Source organism: Littorina saxatilis, linkage group LG3, assembly GCF_037325665.1.
Source record: "Littorina saxatilis isolate snail1 linkage group LG3, US_GU_Lsax_2.0, whole genome shotgun sequence".
In the NCBI taxonomy this organism is placed as follows: Eukaryota; Metazoa; Mollusca; class Gastropoda; order Littorinimorpha; family Littorinidae; genus Littorina; species Littorina saxatilis.
In genome coordinates, this window is record NC_090247.1 from 39,386,260 (window position 1) to 39,407,370 (window position 21,111).

The following is a 21,111-nucleotide window of genomic DNA, read 5'->3' on the forward strand; positions in this document are numbered from 1 at the left end:
TTTTGCGCGTTTATCTCCTTTCCTTCGCCGGCGCACACCCGGCAAAGCCAGGTCCCAGGCGCAGCCTGGTATTCGGCTCTACTTCTTCCCGGCAAAGCCGGTAATCATCTAGTGTTAAGATAAATTGCTACGCCAAACTTAGAATTGCTACGCTCAAATAATAATCACAAGCATGCAACAGTTCGATTTTTTGGTGTGAGTCCTGGTACTCATTTCTGATTCTCACTCCGTGTAGTGGCCAGAATATGTATCATGAAACATTTTCCACACTGGAAAGTGGCGCTGTCAAGGGAGAATGCAACCTGAATTTCCATATGGAAACCTCCCTGGATTATATTACCTTACCTTACTATACCATTAATTTTTTCCACAGGCCCAATCGGAGTCCCAAACGGCACGGATGGACAGTTCAGAATGGATCCAGGCACACAGTATTCCATTGACCTTTTATCAGGCAACAGAAAGCGACGACACACAGAGAACGAAGAGAGCGATGAAGAAGGCGAGAACTCCATATCAGCGCCCGCAAACGACATTTATCGAGCCCGGCAGCAGAAGAAAGTGAAATAAAAATCCTCTTTGTCTGAATTTGTTTTGTGAGTGAAAGATTTGAGCAAGATGAGAGTTGTTTGTTAGCAGTTGCTGAGGCATTTTACAGCTTTTGTTGGTGGTATTTTGAAAATAACATAACAGTGCTTTGGGTGATGTTTACCAAGAAACTGAGGATGTGAATGCTGGTGTTTGACAGTTTGTGTTAGTTTTGGTGTATCCATGCTGTGTGAATGCCATTCTTCTGACATTTGGATGTGAAAACATGAGAATCGTGGACTGGGTGAATGCCTTTGTGTGTACATGTATTATTTTCAGGAACATGAACTGTAAAAATGAAAATGCTGGCATCATCTATACCCCATCTTTGCGCTGATCATCCCGGAGTTTTTCCCTGATTTATTGGAAGACTTGTACAGCTGAAATAAAACAAGTAACTTGGGTGTTGTTGACAGAGTTTCAGGGAACATTTGAATTGATTTTATTAATTGGGTTCTTTTTCTCGTTTTTTTTTTAAGTGTTGGACTTGCAGAATTTGTTCCAAAATATGCAGTGTTTTATTAGAATTTTAATGTATGATTTGAAGTTAAAATTTTTCCAGGATCGCTTTATTTTCTGTGTGTGTTAATTTTCACAGAGGCATGAACTGCGGGGAGAGAGAGAAAAAAGAATTATCATAGTAAATTAGTAAGAACCTAACAGCAAGTGTTCGTTTTTATATTTCTGTGACAGCTATTCCGTGCTCAAGCGATTGTGTGTCTTTGACTTTGCCTCAGTTGATTTCATGAAACTTCAAGCATCAGAGAGTTTTCTAGAGGTGTGTTTGCAAGATGTGTGGTCATAGTTATATAGCAAAGATGTTCCTCAAGACAAGCTCATAGTTAATGTGTTTAACAGTCATAGTGTGTGGATGTATTTGATTATTATGGAAACCAGTAAGCGGTTCTACTCCCGAGGCCAGCGTGGGAATCTAGAAGCGGGTTGTTTGCAGCTGCGAGTTGTTTGCAGCTGCGAGTTGTTTGCAGCTGCGAGTCAGTAAAACCTACGCTCGTTTACCAGATTTCCAGGGAGTGGTCAGATTTAGGAGTAGAACAGTAATGGCCTCGTGTTTGTGTGGATTTTGAGTGGACTGAAGACAACAGCCATCACTCTCAGATGTACATTAGAAGCTTTATTTGCATTCTGCAGAGCATTGCCACTTTACGTGTGTTCATTTATGTGTCTGCGTGTGTCTGTACCATATGACTTGTACTGGGACATTTTGTGAGGACAAAAGAGAGTTGTGCAGTAAACAAAGTACAGTATAAACAATAGTTCATAAGAGTGTGATGTTGCATCATTTCTGCAGTCACAGTATACATCTTTCTCTTTTGTACTTCACTTTTAATGATTATTTTATCCACAACTAATGAGTTGACAGTTTATAAGCATTAAAAATAATGCAGGTTTCTATAAACTTTCAGAAATGTTAAGGTAGCAACAGGACCTCAAAGCATGTAAAAAAACAACAACAAAAAACCCAGGTTTGTGGGGGACTGAAAATTGTGCTTCTCTTTCAGCTGTTGTGTAAATTAGTTTCAATTAGCAGGTCAGTTTCCTGTGGGAGCAATAAGTCTGATATGGGTTCCCTCACTTGCTTGAAGTAGTGTATGGAAAAGGGAGGGGAGAGATTTGTAAAATATTATTGTTCTAATAATTGTATTGAAGAGTTGCATACAAGTAAGAAAGAAATAGTACAAATATGTGATGCATGTACTTTGATATGAAATCAAAAGGTGTGTGCAACTGCTGTCAGAAGGTGAGAAGGCATATTAAAATATTTTGTGAAAAGACCGATTTTGAATGTACAGTATGTGAATTATGAGGAGAGTGCGTGTGTATAGATTTATGTATGCACATTAATGTGAATGATACACACACAAAATACATGTCAAAAACAAAAACAAAAATATACATATAAACAGAAAAATACTTCCCCTCAGAAACTGTAACAATTTTATTAGCAACCATATAAGTTTGCAAAACTAATAAAAAACAAAATACCAGCTTTGATATAAAACGCCACATAAACTTGGCCAAAAAATTCGCTAAGAAAAGCATTAAAACGCAATTTATTTTAGTTGAACGTTGTATGCCCCAAAAGGTAATTATGTCAACTGTACATATCATTTGTCCGATTGATGGTACTTTGTATAGGCATCCCGTGACAGCCTGTCTAACGAGGTCACCCCTAAAATCGACCTGACAAAAACCATAGCCCCGTATTTTGAAATCTGCAAAAAATCAGAATATGCACAAACCAAACATTTCTGACAACCATTGGAAAGGCCATTCAATTTCCTGTTCCGAACATTTTGTTTTATGCACCTGACTTCTCTATTCTTTATGAAGCCTTTTGTCAAAGGCGGTAGGTGTCAACCGTTTCAGAGGCCCCAAAAGGCACGCCTCTGAAACGGTTGACACCTACCGCCTTTGACTAAAGGCTACATAGAGACTAGAGAAGTCAGGTGTATAAAACAAAATTTTCTGAACAGAAAATTGAATGGCCTTTCCAATGGTTGTCAGAAATGTTTGGTTTGTGAATATTCTGATTTTTTGCAGATTTTAAAATACGGGGCTATGGTTTTTGTCAGGTCGATTTTAGGGGTGACCTTGTTCGACAGGCTGTCACGGGATGCCTATACAAAGTACCATCAATCAGACAAATGATATGTACAGCTGACATAATGACCTTTTTGAGCATAATTTATAAAGTTTAACTAAAAGGAATTGAGTTTTAATGTTTTTCTTAGCGTGCAAAAATTGTTGCAATAATTTTTTGGCCAAGTTTACATTCCTGTTATTAAATTTAATTCTTGGAAGGTACTCGGATAGTTATTCAACTGGAGTACGAGTTGTTTTACCTGATACATTACACCATGTACCATGTTACCATTCATGTATGTGTGGCAGTCTTAAAAAAAACAAGTCGCGTAAGGCGAAATTACAACATTTAGTCAAGCTGTCGAACTAACAGAATGAAACTGAACTCACTGCATTTTTACAGCAAGAGCGTATACTCGTAGCATCGTCAGTCCACCGCTCGATGCACATGCAGTGAAATTGACAAGAAGAGCGGGGTAGTAGTTGCGCTGAGAAGGATAGCACGCTTTTCTTCATCTCTATTCTTTTTAACTTTCTGAGCGTGTTTTTAATCCAAACATATCACATCTATATGTTTTTGGAATCAGGAACCCGCAAGGAATAAGATGAAATTGTTTTTAAATCGATTTAGAAAATTTTATTTTAATAATAATTTTTTTTTTTTTTTTTGTTTTCTTTTTTTTTAATGGTTTATTCAGGCATCAACATTTACAATATAGTAGGAACATGTGACAACACAGCAGTTGTGAATTATCTTCATATGACAAATCATAAGTGAATCCTCTGTAAATGAAACAGGAGAACAAAAAGACACAACGGAAAAACATGATATTTGACTGGAAAATACGGATATAAACTGTATTATGTTTTCCATTATTCGACTAAGGTATTGTATGGTAGCCACTTCTTTAAAAAACATGTATACTTCATTTCCATTTGGTGTACATATTTGTCAACTTTGTGTAAGTAAGACAGTTCTTTGAGAAACATTTGCAATGATGGTTTTAGTTTATTTATTCTACATTTATATATGTAAAACTTTGCTTGTAATAAAATATAATCAAAACCCTCATCAGTCTTACTTTTTGGGTCATAGCCAAATAATACTAATGTGGGGCTGAGTGCAAGTCTGCTGCAGTTTTGACATTTCTCCTTCATGTGTTTTTCAAACTCAGTCCAAAATGACTGAGTATGCTCACATAACCATAAATAATGCAAAATTGTATCTCTTTCTACATTACAAAAACTGCACTGGTTGCTCGCAATCACCCCCATGTCTTTCAGCATTGAATTGGTTACTAATATTCTGTTGTTGATTTTTATTTGAAACCATTTTAATTTTACTTCTTTTATTTTCTTTGTAACCAAAAAAACCTTTGTCCATTCTACCTCTCCATCCAACAGTCTTTCCCAATTTTTTGATGCCTTTGGAGGATCTACTTTGCCAATCAGCATGTCGTATATGCGTTTTGAACCCTTCTGCAAACTTTCCAAAAAAACAAGTGCTTTTGGTTGCTGAATATAATTGCAGCTATCTATAGCTAGGTCACATTTTTGCAAATATTTTTTAACAGCACTTACACACCCACAATACTTCAAAAAATTAGCCTGAACCCCAGTTTTCGCTTGAAATTCTTGTGTGTTTAAAAAACTGCCGTTGTCTTTTAATATGTCTCTAACATAAAATACATCTTCATTACTCCATTCCTCATAATTAATTACTTTCTCCGCAATCTTAAATTTATTATTCAAAAAGAGAGGTTCTGCCAAAATTTCTGCCTGCTCTTGGATTTCCACTCTATCATAAAAGTTTTGATAAGCTTCAAACGTGTCTTTCCAAAACAAATTAACTTTACATTTAGCCAACAGTTTAGGCCCATACTTATGTACTTTCTCTAATTCAGGGCATGTTGACGCAAGTATATGTCTCCATTTCGGCGCGACCAAACTTGTTCTTAGTTTACGAAACCAGGTAAGTTTTAGTGATTGGATGTATTCTCTAAGGGAAGGGATATTAATACCTCCTTCTTGAATATTATGAACAGTCACAGATCTTTTGATTTTATCCCTTTTCATATCCCAAACAAATTCAAAACACATCTTCTGTAGCTGTTGAATTAAACTGTCGGGTGGATTTGGTAGCATAATCCACAAATAGACAAGCTTTGATAGAATCAGGGATTTTAACACTGCAACTCTCCCAAGTGGCGTAATACTTCTTTTTATCCATACATTAAAAAGTCTTTTAGTCTCATTCAGTTTGTCCGTAATGTTTAGTTCCGTCATGTCTTTTAAATCATTTGTAAACCACAGTCCAAGGATTTTAAATGTGTCTGGATTCCAAGTCATATTGGTGTTGGGTAAAAATTTCACAGTACTATTTCTTTTACTTCCAAGCCACACATTACAAGTTTTGTCATAATTCAGTTTTAGACCCGATATCTCTTTAAACCTGTCCAATTCACTAAACAACTCTTCAAATGATTTACAATCTCCATTAAGAAGAAAATTAGTATCATCCGCGAACTGACTTACTTTAAATTCTGTGTCTAATATATTTATTCCTTGAATATCTTTGTTTTCTCTTATTTTACAAGCTAGGACTTCGGCACACAATATGAAAAGATACGGTGAGACCGGATCTCCTTGTCTACACCCACGGCCAATCTCAAAACTTGTGGAGGCCTTACCATTTACTATTACAGATGATCTTATATTCGTGTAAAAAGCTGAGATCCACTGACATATACTATCTCCAAAACCAAATGTTTTCATCACATTGCGCATAAAGTTCCAATTTATTGAATCAAAGGCTTTTTCAAAATCAACTGAAACCAACAATCCTGGTGAATTGTTTTCTTTTAAATAGTCAATCAAATCATATAACAGCCTTAAATTATCTCCAATATACCTACCAGCTACAAAGCCTGATTGATCTTCATTTATGAGATTTGGAAGTACTGTTTTGATTCTGTTAGCTATTAATAATAATTTTTATATTTTTAATTTTCAGAGCTTGTTTTTAATCCGAATATAACATATTTATATGTTTTTGGAATCAGAAAATGATGAAGAATAAGATAAACGTAAATTTGGATCCTTTTAAATTATTTTTTTTTTTACAATTTTCAGATTTTTAATGACCAAAGTCATTAATTAATTTTTAAGCCACCAAGCTGAAATGCAATACCGAAGTCCGGCCTTCGTCGAAGATTGCTGGGCCAAAATTTCAATCAATTTGATTGAAAAATGAGGGTGTGACAGTGCCGCCTCAACTTTTACAAAAAGCCGGATATGACGTCATCAAAGGTATTTATCGAAAAATAGAAAAAAACGTCCGGGGATATCATTCCCAGGAACTCTCATGTCAAATGTCATAAAGATCGGTCCAGTAGTTTGGTCTGAATCGCTCTACACACACACACAGACAGACACACACACACACATACACCACAACCCTCGTCTCGATTCCCCCCTCTACGTTAAAACATTTAGTCAAAACTTGACCAAATGTAAAAAGGAGAATACATGTACACATGTACATGCATATGATTAAACAGGCCTACACATACACACACATTAGGACTGTACACAAAACAAGACAGCCTTTCCAAGTTTTATGACATCAGCAAATGGTATACAAATTACAAAAACTGATTATTTCCTCTCCTCATCTATCTCCACAAAATAAGGCTCCGACACACTAACACCCCCCAGCCCCCAATCCCACAGACACACATGTATATAAACCTGACAGATGTCTTGAGAAAATATGTACATTGTTCGTGATTTACCACCCTCTCATCCCCCCGCCCTTGACAACAAAGACATACACAGGCCACAGTTATCCAATAGACGGAATTTATAAAATAACTGTCAGGTTTGTATGGGTTTTGAAAGAGTGAATACCCTTGTTTTTACGGGGACAAACATTGGAGGGGCCAATCAGTACTGAGGGGTGTGTCTAAAACAGGAGCATGTGTGAATTTACTTGTCCCTGAAAAAGCAAGGGTATCTACTATTTCACAACCCATACAAACCTGACAGAGTAATTTCATAACATTATAAGATGTTTGGTGTCTTGTTGACAGACCAGCTTTTTTCTTGGTCCAAGGGGACCATATCGTCTTTTGTTTCATCTTTATCGACCAAGGCCGAAGGCCGCGGTTGATAAATATGAGACAAAAGGCGATATGCTCCCCAAGGACCAACAACAAAATGCTGGTCTGACGACAAGCCACCAAACATCGTTTTTGTCATCATTTTGGTTGTGCAACAAAATGCACAATAACCCACAGGGAGACGAATTTTTAGAATCCAACTTCGGGCCACAAAGCATCGTCACAGTAGCTCGAGATAACACGTCAACCTTGTATGTGACGTCAAACGTAGCTTGTTGACGCTTTTCTTCCAGTCTGAAAATGTACAGAGCTGCGATCATACGTGTGAGTTCAGTAAGTGTTGAGCATATTTCTTTTCTTTTTAAGTGTTTATGACTTTTTGTTGTGGATTTTGCGATTACAGAGATAAGTTGCAAATTGACCATGAGTCGCCGCGGTAATTATCAACATTGATTGGGTCTTTGAGAGTGAATGCTTACAATCGTTGTCCTCGGAAACACAAATCCAAAGCCGCGATGGTTCCACACATCAAACAATCAGCCTGATTGGCTTTTACTTTGACAATCCACGTTTCCCCTGAAAGCTCAAACCCATTCATCACCTCGATTTATTGCATGCCATGGGGAACATAAGATTTATTTCCCAGGTGTTAGTGAATGAAAACTCGTGAAAATGATGACAAAGTCTATTCTCACACTAGTTTCCTGCAGTAATCAATGTTACCACCCCTCCCTAATAGGGAAGAGGCTCACACTCACACAGTCAAACTTGCTCTATATGTCTCTCTCTCTCTCTCTCTTTGTATAACAATAGTGGACCTACTACTTGGTAGTAGCGTACTTTATCTCATCGAAAGCCTTTCTTGCTTTTCTCAGTTCTTCACTCATCAGAAGCAACTCTTTAACACGTGAGTATTTTTTAGGATCTTTTCGGATGAGGAAAATGATGTCTTCTGCTGATATGCGTCCTAGGCGCCCCACTTCCATGGATTTCTTTGTCTGTGAAAGAGACAAACAAAACCAATATATCAAGGCAAAAAGAACCACTGCAGTATCTTACTTACAGAAGAACAGTACCATCTTATAATTTTTGGTTATGCTGTTATTGGTAAGTACAGTATAATGCTTTTTGCTATCAAAACATTGGTTAAGAGATTATCCTGACAAATTCCAATCAGAAGTATTTATTACTTAAGTATTCAAAAGTGATGAAGATAAATCTCTTCGTATATTGAACCTTTCTATCTCATAAACTATCATTGAGGCAAACACTGCGCTCTCTCTCTCTCTCTCTGCTAAATCCCCAATGACCCTCACATCATAAAAGTGCATATTTTTTGTGATGTTTTTATCATTTATTCTTACGGCATACTTGAATCCCCCCCCCCCCCAATGACATTTTTGAGTTACAGCTAAACTTTAAATTGTGTGTTTTTTTCTTTTTTAGTATTGCAATTTGATTATCATAGCATAAACAATTCACTTACCATCTCAGTAATGAACTCAATGACCAGGTCTTCTAACAAGTCCACAGACTCTGTATAGGGGTTCTGATCATCTCCAAATCCATACATCATACAACGCACTGCAAAAAAACAATACTGTCAGTGCAGATATGTCTCACAGAATCTTCAGATTAAAATCAGACATTTTTTAGCTGGATCATCTAGAGCAGTTTTTTGGCATCTGGCCTTTGATGTGAAGAGTAATTAGCCAGGAAGTTCTTGCTATAACTATAAGCAGGTCTCATTCTGCTGTCATATACTGTGCAATTTGTTTTTGAACTTGGTGAATAACAAGTATTATTAATAACACTATATTCGAAAATTTGAATAATAAATTTTCATTTGATTAATATACTTACCCAATTCACATATATATACAGGCATGGTACTGAAGGAATGGCAGTTTCAGCTGAAATAAAGCCGGGGGTCCTGGGGGCCGCTTAGGCCCCCTGGCGGGGTCAAGGGGCAGCGCCCTTTGTGGGGGTCAGGGGGCAAGGCCCCCTGAAGCTGACGACTTTTTACTAATTCAAATGTGTTTAGTGCCCTCTCCTTGAAGCTGAGAGGGATATAAGTGAAAGATAACAAGGCTTGAGTAAGAAAAAATAATAATCTCAAGTGAATGGGCGGATTTTTTATTTATTTTTTTTATTTTCGTTTTCGGCGGATTTCCGCCGATCGGCGGAAGAGTACCATGCCTGATATAGCAATTTACTTCAGTTTAATGCTAGAATGCTGAACTACGCTCCACCCTGGTAAGGGGGGGAAGTAACCTTAAAAATAGAACGGCCTTGACGGTCACATGACAACGCCAGGTCAAGGCTACCTCCCAACATGCACTGCGCACGCATGCTCTCGCTTCAGGATGGCGTGCGCAGTGCATGTTGGGAGGTAGCCTTGACCTGGCGTTGTCATGTGACCGTCAAGGCCGTTCTATTTTTAGGGTTACTTCCCCCCTTACCAGGGTGGAGCGCAGCGTTCAGCCGTTCTAGCATTAAACTGAAGTAAATTGCTATATGTGAATTGGGATAAGATATGTAATTTAATTAACAGTTAATTACTTCAATCATGGCAAATTATACTTGTCATTACTAATAATTTACTTATATGTGGATCTCACAACGTATACATTCAAGACCCCCCGCGGGTTAGGGGGAAGAATTTACCCGATGCTCCCCAGCATGTCGTAAGAGGCGACTAACGGATTCTGTTTCTCCTTTTACCCTTGTTAAGTGTTTCTTGTATAGAATAATTATAGTCAATGTTTGTAAAGATTTTAGTCAAGCAGTATGTAAGAAATGTTAAGTCCTTTGTACTGGAAACTTGCATTCTCCCAGTAAGGTCATATATTGTACTACGTTGCAAGCCCCTGGAGCAATTTTTTGATTAGTGCTTTTGTGAACAAGAAACAATTAACAAGAGGCTCTATCCCATCCCCCCCCTTTCCCCGTCGCGATATAACCTTGAACGGTTGAAAACGACGTTAAACGCCAAATAAAGGAAAGGAAACAAGCAAATGAATTTATACTTACATTCCTTTGAGAACATTTTCTTTCGTTTTTCCAGTGGAGCATCTTCCTGATCACCCTCCTCCTCCTCAAACTGTTGAAAAATAATCAAATATATACATGTATATATTACTTTATCACTTGAGAGTAATAGAAGTAGAACTTAATGTAAATATGCAAAGAGAGGGAGGGGAAATTCAGCAGATGTAACAGACCTTTAATTAAGATATTCCAATAAAGTGCTTCATACTCGTAGGCTCAGTAAAATTCTCCTTTCATCACCCTAAGCAATACAGTATGTGGACCCCCCCCCCCCCTCCCTCTCCCCAATTTAACTATAATAGTATTAAGACTCCCTCCTTTCCTAGATGTTCTGACGTTCCTATCGAGGTCTAACGAATGATGTATCACAACGTGCGCGGTCGTCCTTGGCGGTCAAGAAAGCCGCGGGCGCCGCCGCGATCATTGCACAGACGACACTTCTAGACTGCCAATATTTTTTGCGCGCATCAAGTGCTTCACATAAATCGGCCGGAAACGAAGCAATTGGGAAACCTGGATAGATATAGCATCTCTAAATGTAACTCCATTTAAAGACTCCCTCCCTTGTAAGACCTGATTTTCTTAGATTTATGAAGGATGTTAAAAGGGGGGGGGGGGGGGGGGGGGGTGTTCCACTGTATTTATCTGCTTCTAATCTTAGGCCAATGCCCTCTAATTAGTTCTTCTTCTTCCGTTATTAGACTGCCTTGCACTTGCAGTAGGCTGACCCAGTAAATAGTCCTGCTTGGTGATGGAGTGTGTAATGTGACTCACTGACTGCTTGTCAATATATATATAGAGAGATTTCAATGTTCATAGAGCTGAACTTTATAGCGAAGCAGTCTCTGACTGAAACTGAAAGAAATCCATTTACTTTGCTCAAGTCCAGTACAATACGGATACCATAATTCTACAAAAGTATCGGTTTGTTTGTTTGTTTATTTGCTTAACGCCCAGCCGACCACGAAGGGCCATATCAGGGCGGTGCTGCTTTGACATATAACGTGCGCCACACACAGCAGCACAGGCTTCATGTCTCACCCAGTCACATTAGTCTGACACCGGACCAACCAGTCCTAGCACTAACCCCATAATGCCAGACGCCAGGCAGAGCAGCCACTAGATTGCCAATTTTAAAGTCTTAGGTATGACCCGGCCGGGGTTCGAACCCATGACCTCCCGATCACGGGGCGGACGCCTTACCACTAGGCCAACCGTGCCGGTCAAAAGTATCACTATCAGTCACATCAATCTTTCAGGATCTGGATCTGGATCTGGATCTGGATTCGTTACGTTGCAGGAACCAGGAGGTAAATCCGGAACTCTTTGTTTGTGTTATTCACCGGTTACTGGGTTGGCAGTTTCACAAATTGCATGGCTCCTGTGAGCAAAACCAAATTTCATTCTCTTTACTTTTTAAAAATTTTATTTTAATTTTTTTTAAATTTTTTAGAATCAGACTTTGTTCTTCGTGTCTTTCATAACTCTGCGGCTGTGAAAACCTAAACTTTGCTTGGCAAGTAAACACACTGGACAAGCTGGTGCAGTAGCGGTTGGTTGAAAGTGACGGTCGGCAACGGTCGGACGGTCGGCAACGGTCGGCGACGGTCGGTGACGGTCGGCAACGGTCGGCGACAAAAAACAAGTGTTGCACCAAAACAAACCCTCTCTCCCTCTTTGATTTTTATATTTAGTCAAGTTTTGACTAAATATTTTAACATCGAGGGGGAATCGAAACGAGGGTCGTGGTGTATGTGCGTGTGTGCGTGTGTGCGTGCGTGTGTGTGTGTGTGTAGAGCGATTCAGACTAAACTACTGGACCGATCTTTATGAAATTTGACATGAGAGTTCCTGGGTATGAAATCCCCGAACGTTTTTTTCATTTTTTTGATAAATGTCTTTGATGACGTCATATCCGGCTTTTCGTGAAAGTTGAGGCGGCACTGTCACGCCCTCATTTTTCAACCAAATTGGTTGAAATTTTGGTCAAGCTTCGACGAAGCCCGGACTTCGGTATTGCATTTCAGCGTGGTGGCTTAAAAATTAATTAATGACTTTGGTCATTAAAAATCGGAAAATTGTAAAAAAAAATAAAAATTTATAAAACGATCCAAATTTACGTTTATCTTATTCTCCATCATTTGCTGATTCCAAAAACATATAAATATGTTATATTCGGATTAAAAACAAGCTCTAAAAATTAAATATATAAAAATTATTATCAAAATTAAATTGTCGAAATCAATTTAAAAACACTTTCATCTTATTCCTTGTCGGTTCCTGATTCCAAAAACATATAGATATGATATGTTTGGATTAAAAACACGCTCAGAAAGTTAAAACAAAGAGAGGTACAGAAAAGCGTGCTATCCTTCTTAGCGCAACTACTACCCCGCTCTTCTTGTCAATTTCACTGCCTTTGCCATGAGACGTACAATCTTGGGGAGCTGCACTGCTGGTTACGGCCACAGGCCGACCCAACATGCTTTGGAATTTTTTTTTGTCAGTGTTATAGTTAAATATAACTATAACACTGACAACAACAAAAATCCAAAGCATGTTGGGTACACATAACTCCTTCGTCGAAGAAGCAACGAGTCACCGGCGATCATCCTCGGCCCCATTTCACAGAATGACCATAAAATTAAACTAGATACTTAGGCTTACATCTGGCCAAGCCCTATTTAGCCTTAGATAATTAAGATTAGTTGACCTAAAATGACAGGAATGTTTTTTTCACATACCGGTAGCTTATTGTTAAGATCTGTACGATTGATGAATTAACAAACGTTGAACTTAGATTTTGTTTAGCGAATAAAGATTTTGCGTGTTACATTGAATCCCACAGTATGTGTTTGTAAACACTCTCTCTCCCTCTCTCTCTCTCTCTCTCTGTTGTTTTCCCCATTTGACCCCCTCTCCTAAGCCCCCTGAATCTCTCTCTTTCTTCTCCCTCACCTGACACCTTCTCCTAAGCCTCTCTCTCTCTCCCTCTCTCTTCTCGGTGTTGTTTTCCCCATTTGACCCCCTCTCCTAAGCCCCCTGGATCTCTCTCTTTCTTCTCCCTCACCTGACACCTTCTCCTAAGCCTCTCTCTCTCTCCCTCTCTCTTCTCGGTGATGTTTTCCCCATTTGACCCCCTCTCCTAAGTTTGTAGTTGCTGACCGTCGCCGACCGTTGCCGACCGTCGCCGACCGTTGCCGACCGTCGCCGACCGTCACTTTCAACCAACCCGTGCAGTAGCCTACTTAAAGGCAGAGTAAGCCTCCCGTAAACCATCACAGATACGGTCAGGCTTTTACACACAGTACAAACACCCTTTCATTTAAACACTCACCAATTGAGAACATCCTAGGTGCCCTCCGTAAAGAGCGAACAATTTTCAAAGAATTTATTTTTGCGTGGTTTATCTTACCCCTGAGCCATCGTGAACCCGTGTGATCCAGTTTTCCCCCTTTTCACAATGCAGTCGTCATAGTTAGTCATTTGAATGCGACTCGACGTGAGCTTATCTACAATAGCACGTTTTTTATGCACGAAACAACGGCTGTGGTTCACAAGAACTCTAGCGATGGCTTTTGACTGTTGAGAGGAACGGCGATTTGCACTGATAAACCGGGCCGTCGTCTGCTACGACCCTTGCGTGACCCTGCTTCCGGGCTTTTCTTTTTTTAAACTTTCACAACTTCGAATTGTTCTGATCTTGTCTTGATGAAAAACGAATTCTTTTATGATTAAAGAATGTTTGTGTAACAAGCTGTCAATTTATTATTTAGATTTTAAAAGTTAGGTCTAGCGCAAAAACGAGGCGCCATTGTTGTAGAGGAGCAAGTCCACGAAAATAAATTCTTGGAAAATGTCTCACGCTCGACAGAAAGCAGCCAGGATGTTCCCGTTCGGTGAGCGTTCAAATGGAAGTATGCTTGTACTGTATTTAGACGCTCGGGGAGCTCTGTGATGGTTTACGGGAGGCTTACTGTGCCTTTAACACTGTGACACCCACACAGACAGTGAGACTGAGACACTGAGACAGCTTCTCTTACTTGAATTTGGTTTGATTTATATCCCTGCTGACTTTGAAGAAATTAGATTTGATCATAAACTTACCTCAAGCGTAGTGTCTTTATCAGCTCCTCCTTCTGCCATAGCGAAAAGATTGCAGCAAAGAAAAGGACACTTAAATAGTTATTTGTCAAAATACTCTCGAAGAGGTTTCTTCAGGAACTTTCATGAATAAAGGGAAACAATGCTGAAGTCAAGTGTGTATCAAGGGACGCTACTCTACTGGAATCGGTAATTTGCGCACCGTGCTGTATGTCATCATACAAACTGCATTATCGTTTAGAAAGAGAACACACACACGTTTGGAAATCTTAGACAGCGTACACAGATAATCATGCCTGAGGAGAAGAAGGAACAAAAGCTGAAGCCATGCTGCGCCTGCCCAGAAACGAAGCAAGTGAGGGATAAATGGTAAGAACACGGGCGCTTGTTGTCGCAGTTTGTTGAAAATGAAAGTCAAAGTGAGAGCGAATTCATGAATGTGTAAGTAACTCATCAGCTGTGTTCGATGTTATACCATTTCAGGTGCTTAATACACCTTCAGTTGCTCGTTGAGAGACATGTTTAAAGTAAAATTTGTTAAACTGTCAACAATATAGTTCAGAATTATGTGTGCACGGTTTTAAAACTAAAGTGACCTTGAAAGACTGCGCTGGAACACTAGTGACTAGAACTTTGCGTACCTAAACCTTGAGATTGTTTCTATGTTCCGACGTGCTTTAGATCAAAACCAGATCATAGATCAAAGCTGCGATTTTTTTAATGTATGTTTTGGTCTTAATTTTGTTGTTTGTATTCAATTAACCACAATAACTGTCTTATACTATGTAATCTTGAACTTTAGTGTGTTAAATTCATAGTTCAGAATGAGAATTCAGAGGCATTTAAGCCTCCAAATTTGCAGAACCTGCACTTGTAAGCACAACACGTCATTTTAGATCCCTTTGGAGTCATGAAATGAACTGTACGAATGCTCGGAATGCATTTCGTTTACATGCGTCATAGAAGGAATTATCCTAAGCGGCGACAGTAATGCCTTAGTGATGTCCCTTGGATGACAACGTAGCCGTTCTCAGGTCATTTTTGAAGATCAAACAACCAAATTAATTGATTATGCTTTATAAGTTTGGAGCTCAATCTGTCAATAAACTTCACGACAAATGTTCTTTGGATTGATTACACTTTACAGGGACCTGTATTAAAAATATATATGTAAAGAATGCCACTGTATTCTGAACTTTGAATTTAACACACTAAAGTTCAAGATTACCCTTTTTATAAATGGCAGTTCTCTCTTTGTCTCTTAAATGACCGCTCTTGCTCTGAAAAGTGACATGCAAGCTAGTCTATTCCTAAGGTAGGACGTCAGCCAAAACAAACTCCAGACTGAATGCTTCCCCACCAATTTCATTCCGTACAATTATCTTGAGGGAGAAAAGCATGTCAAGTTCTTGCAAGTGAAGCAGATTTTGTGATGAAATTCAATAGATTTGAACGCATAATTCTATTAAGTAGAAAATGAACCGAGTGGTTACGTCCCTTGGATGAAATTTTGTGTGTGTGGCAATGAAGCAAATTTCTAAGTCAAAAGAAACCTTTTTATCTTAAATAAGACATGAGTCGAATACGAGGTCCAACATTTGATCAGCGGTACTTTCGAGGGGAGGGGAGGTAGTATGGAGTTTATGTGAGATAAACAAGGCCGGCAGACGTCCTACCTATAGCCTCATGTTGAAAAGTGAAATCAGCTAAAGAAATTGATTGTGATGTAGTTTCAGCATTCTCCATTATATAGCCCTGTGGGAGGTCTGTTGTCAGATTGAATGAATCCCAAGAGGTTATGTTGAACTATTGGCTTTGTAAATTCAGGGATGTTTTTCTTACTGCAATTTAAGGCTAAGTCTAAGCCTCTGATTTTGCAGAACTGGCGCTTGTAAGCAATAAAAGTCGTTTTAGTTACCATTAAAGTTACAGAATGAACTGTACGGATGCGTTTAATTTACATGGGGTTTAGAAGGAAAAGTCAGCAGAACCAGGAAGGGAGATAATTCTATGTCGATCTTATATGCGACCTATGCAAAGGCAGACAACCAGGGCAGCTATTTTCCTCGATCAAATTACCAAATTGATTAATTATACTTAAATTTGGGGGCTCAATCAGTCAATTAATTTCACAAGAATTATTCTTTGCTTTGATATATTTAAGTGACTTGTATCACTAAAATATATGGGGGCGGAGAAATAGCTCAGTAGTTAGCGGCGATGGCTCCAAAACCAGCTGTCGCTATCGGTGTGGGTTTGATCCCCACGTTCGGCGAGAGACTAATTTCCCAGAGTCAACTTTGTGCAGACTCTCCTTGGTGTTCGAACACCTTCGTGTGCATGCATGCGCATGATAAAGAACCCAAGTTCACAGCGAAAGTCTCAAGGCTTGGAAACATGAATACACACATGCAGGGGAAAAAAAACGAAAAAAATGGGTTGCGCCATATACTGTATATTGGCAGCTCGCTTTCCCCAGGGAGAAAGCAGCCTGAATTTCCATGAGGGTAACCTGACAGGGCTATATGAATCTTATGCTTATCTTATTCTAATCCTTATCCTTATCAAAATAAGTCCAAAATTCCACTAGATTGTGAGCTATGAATTAATAACACTAAAGTTCAACATTACCTCTGAAGAAGTAAACCCTTCATTTTGGTTAATGACATCACTTTCACATGGCTAGTTCTTGGGGCCTGGTTAGCTCAGGTGGTAGAGCACTGGACTTGTGATCCTAGCATCGCGGATTAGAATGCGGGCTTGGACGGACACGGGTCAAGTTTATGTACAGATCGACCCAGATACCGTAGCCATGTCCCACCCCTGTGGTCATTCTGCCGTAAGTGCAGATGGCTGATACATACCACCCAAACACGCATGTCGCATACACTTGTGTATGTCATCTAAATTTGGGGTAAAATCCGGGATCATTCCCTTAATGGCTTGACGGTGAGGGCGTAAAACTTGAACTATAGTTCAAGAGATTGCCAAAGTTTAATTGTCTTTCAAAGCTGGGTGAAAAACCCTGCATGATGGTCCCTTGTTTTATGTTTGAATTTCAGTATGAAAAAGCTATTTTGTTTTTCTTTTGCAGCATCATTGAAAAGGGCGAAGAACACTGTGGAGAGCTGATTGAAAAACATAAACAGTGCATGCGGGACATGGGTTTCAAAATTTGATCCAGGTATTACAAATATTATTTGTACTCTTAGCACATATATATACTTATTGTTTTTGAAACATTGTACGATTATAAGAGTTGTGAGGAAAACATACGTGACTTTAGTCTACATGACATCAATGACCAACTGAGCCATGACATTAAAACTTGTATTTTATTTCAAGAAAATATAAGGCTAACAAAAAAAGGAAGGAAAATACTTGTATAGAAGGTTTTTAAAGAACATTGCATTGTGTATTTGCACTTTGTGTTGACAAAACACTCACTAAAAAGCTCATGGATGGATATTAACTCAAACATGTCTTACATGATTTGCTTTTAGTGTCATGGTACATGTAAATAATTAGGTGTTATTATAAAATGCTGTAAGCTAAGTCTGTTCATGGCTCAGTTAAAGGACATTGCCTTTCAGCCAAGGTCAGCAGAAGCATAATAATGCAGATGCAAGGGATTCAGAATTGATATATTTTTACAGATATACAGATAAAACTCAACTTAATGTCTAACTCATGTTGTAAGTAATATTTATATAACCAATATAACTGGTTTCTGTTCATTTTGCTCATTCTTGTACATTTTCATTTCTTTGGTCATAAACATGTTTCCTTATTTGTTTGTGTTACAGGTTTCAAGCTGGGAAAATGAATGCCAAGCATGGAGAAAAACAGTCCAGAATGTGATGAGTGAATGTGAACATCGTTGTAGATGTTTGTGTTGTAGATGGTGAATGCTTCATGAACTACAGACTGATGGACATAAGAGTCCCATGTTTAAGTTATATGACTGTGTCACCTTGAAGCCATACTGTTTTTCTGGCCTTTCCCCCCCCCCCTTCTTAATTCAGGTGTCTGAGGTATGAGAGAGAGAGAGTGAGTTGGGGGGGGATGGATTTTATCTGTGCATGCATGTCCATTAGTCTTTATGGTATGTATTGGATCTGCCACTAATTTGTTTTCTTCAAAATGTGGCTATTGTACAAATAGTCCCATGTTCATCAATATTTGTTGATACATGTACTTACCATACAATTATATCTTTATCAAGTTTATGATTATATTATTATTATTATGAAGTCTTATATCGCGCGCATATCTCCAGACTCACCCCCCGCGGGTTAGGGGGAGTCCCGTATTGGTTGGGACGAGAAAGAATTTACCCGATGCTCCCCAGTATGTCGTAAGAGGCGACTAACGGATTCTGTTTCTCCTTTTACCCTTGTTAAGTGTTTTTTGTATAGAATATAGTCAATTTTTGTAAAGATTTTAGTCAAGCAGTATGTAAGAAATGTTAAGTCCTTTGTACTGGAAACTTGCATTTCCCGCAGTGGGGCACTGCGGTTATGAAATTAAAGGCCCCTCCTGTTTTTGGAACCGCAGGAGCTTTCCAGTTTGCTGTTAGGTAGATTTTTGGTTCCTCTTTCCTGTCATGCTCTCTTTTTCTTCATGAATTCTTTTCTTTTTTCTGCCTTCTTGCTCATTCACCTGTATTTTTTCCAAAAATCTCTTCTCTTGCCGCTTGTCTCGCGATTCATGTATAGTTTAATCTGTTAGTGTTCTGATGTAAGTCCAGCAGTAGATAGGTTAAGCCTATTTTAACATACTGGAAACTGGTAATCTTCCAGTAGGTATTAATTTAGATTTACTAAAGCCTGCTGGGACACAAGTAATGGGTTAGTGCATTTGTAAACAGGAATCGCTTGACAAGTGGCCCCCTTCATCCCCCCCTTCCTCGTCCTGATATGGCTCTGCGTAGTCGGCTGGACGTTAAGCAACAAATAAACAAACAAACAAACAAACAAACTTGCATTCTCCCAGTAAGGTAATTATATTGTACTACGTTGCAAGCCCCTGGAGCAAATTCTTGATTAGTGCTTTTGTGAACAAGAAACAATTGACAAGTGGCTCTATCCCATCTCCCCCCTTTCCCCGTCGCGATATAACCTTCGTGGTTGAAAACGACGTTAAACACCAAATAAAGAAAGAAATCTCCAGACTCGGACTCAAGGCGCAGGGATCTATTTATGATGTCAGATTTGAACCTATAAGTGTGGTTGAAATGGGCAAATGATAGAATGAATACAAATTTCATCACATTGTCGTTGACTATTCAGACTGCTAAGGGGGAAAAAAATAACAATACATTTCTTTAAACATGGGTTGGTCACTTGCATCCTTCATTTCCCTCTGTTACTGTTTGTTAATAACCTTGTGTAAGCAAAATTCTGAATGGGGTTGGAGCTTGAGTGAATTAGGTCATATCTTTCATGTGAAATGTAATTTATTATGTAGTTTTACATGTCAAGTACACAATATATGTATGCAAATACACCTCCAATTCACTGACAATGCAAGACAGTACATAGATAACATGAACAATGAAAGAAAGACATCATTGTAAGCACTTGTTTGAGTAGTTTATACATCATGTATAACATTTTAACCTCATGTGTACATTGATCTAATGTATGCTGTTGTTGTTGCCCTTTTTAATAAAAAAACTCAAGATGAAAATATGTACGGCCTTTTGTAGTCACTTAGAATTTAACAGCCTTTGTGTTTTACAGGGATGGTTAGTCTGCCCTGCCCCAGACACACACACACACACCAGGCATGGCAAATTTCCGCCGAATTTTTTGTTTGTTCCGCCGAAAAAACAAAAGTATCCGCCGAAAAAATAAATGGGGGAGGCAAAAATGGTTCTAAAAACTGAATATAATGGCAAACTTGGAGCTAAGATGACTCCAAATTGCACCAGTTGGGTTCTTTGGAGAGAAAAAAATTCCGCCCAAAATGCCCCCAAACCCCCCATAGCAGGGCTAGGCGCTTTGCGCTGTCGACTTTGCTATTACTTACAAATGTTCAGCCTTTTTTACTTTTTTCAATTCCCATGCCTGACACACACACTCTATCTTTCGCATGAATCTTTTACCACAAAAAAAAGAATCCCGCAGTGGGGCACTGCGGTTATGAAATTAAAAGCCCCTCCTGTTTTTGGAACCGCAGGAGCTTAATTTCTAGTTTGCTGTTAGGTAGATTTTTGGTTCCTCTTTCCTGTCATGCTCTCTTTTTCTTCATGAATTCTTTTCTTTTTTCTGCCTTCTTGCTCATTCACCTGTATTTTTTCCAAAAATCTCTTCTCTTGCCGCTTGTCTCGCGATTCATGTATAGTTTAATCTGTTAGTGTTCTGATGTAAGTCCAGCAGTAGATAGGTTAAGCCTATTTTAACATACTGGAAACTGGTAATCTTCCAGTAGGTATTAATTTAGTTTTACTAAAGCCTGCTGGGACACAAGTAATGGGTTAGTGCATTTGTAAACAGGAATCGCTTGACAAGTGGCCCCCTTCATCCCCCCCTTCCTCGTCCTGATATGGCTCTGCGTAGTCGGCTGGACGTTAAGCAACAAATAAACAAACAAACAAACAAACAAAAAAGAAGAAGAAAATAAATAGATGAAGCCAACA

General features: G+C 38.9%; 3 protein-coding genes and 1 long non-coding RNA gene across 4 annotated transcripts in view; 3 read left to right on the forward strand and 1 right to left on the reverse strand.

The window, feature by feature from the left end:
- LOC138962357 (cleavage stimulation factor subunit 3-like) overlaps positions 1 to 2,382 on the forward strand; it is a 59,562-nt gene extending 57,180 nt beyond the window's left edge. Inside the window, exon 19 of the mRNA XM_070334149.1 lies at positions 374 to 2,382. Coding sequence (XP_070190250.1) covers positions 374 to 570 — 197 coding nt within the window. The 3' untranslated portion in view covers positions 571 to 2,382. The remainder of the gene's footprint in view (positions 1 to 373) is intronic.
- On the reverse strand, positions 1,906 to 14,616 carry LOC138962367 (transcription initiation factor TFIID subunit 13-like). The gene is made up of 4 exons (XM_070334166.1): positions 14,472 to 14,616; positions 10,347 to 10,416; positions 8,800 to 8,897; positions 1,906 to 8,311 (listed from the first exon to the last, which is right to left on the reverse strand). The coding sequence occupies exons 1-4, from the start codon at positions 14,508 to 14,510 to the stop codon at positions 8,135 to 8,137; spliced, it is 384 nt and encodes a 127-aa protein (XP_070190267.1). The 5' UTR covers positions 14,511 to 14,616; the 3' UTR covers positions 1,906 to 8,134.
- LOC138962372 (uncharacterized) lies at positions 9,949 to 20,161 on the forward strand. Its single transcript, XR_011454493.1, has 2 exons — positions 9,949 to 10,155; positions 19,468 to 20,161. It is a non-coding gene; the product is annotated as an uncharacterized lncRNA (long non-coding RNA).
- LOC138962369 (cytochrome c oxidase copper chaperone-like) lies at positions 14,656 to 20,161 on the forward strand. The gene is made up of 3 exons (XM_070334167.1): positions 14,656 to 14,837; positions 17,563 to 17,652; positions 18,275 to 20,161. The coding sequence occupies exons 1-2, from the start codon at positions 14,761 to 14,763 to the stop codon at positions 17,645 to 17,647; spliced, it is 162 nt and encodes a 53-aa protein (XP_070190268.1). The 5' UTR covers positions 14,656 to 14,760; the 3' UTR covers positions 17,648 to 17,652; positions 18,275 to 20,161.
- Positions 20,162 to 21,111: the final 950 nt, after the last annotated feature.

Bases quoted from the DNA above. Each gene is read 5' to 3' on its own strand.
- LOC138962367 (XM_070334166.1), bottom strand. From the start codon at position 14,510: ATGGCAGAAGGAGGAGCTGATAAAGACACTACGCTTGAG. The intron at 8,898-10,346 runs GTAAGTATAAAT...GTTTTTTTGCAG, and splicing joins GAAAATGTTCTCAAAGGAAT to TGCGTTGTATGATGTATGGA. The intron at 8,312-8,799 runs GTAAGTGAATTG...TCTCTTTCACAG, and splicing joins TTGAGTTCATTACTGAGATG to ACAAAGAAATCCATGGAAGT.
- LOC138962369 (XM_070334167.1), top strand. From the start codon at position 14,761: ATGCCTGAGGAGAAGAAGGAACAAAAGCTGAAGCCATGCTGCGCCTGC. The intron at 14,838-17,562 runs GTAAGAACACGG...TTTCTTTTGCAG, and splicing joins AAGCAAGTGAGGGATAAATG to CATCATTGAAAAGGGCGAAG.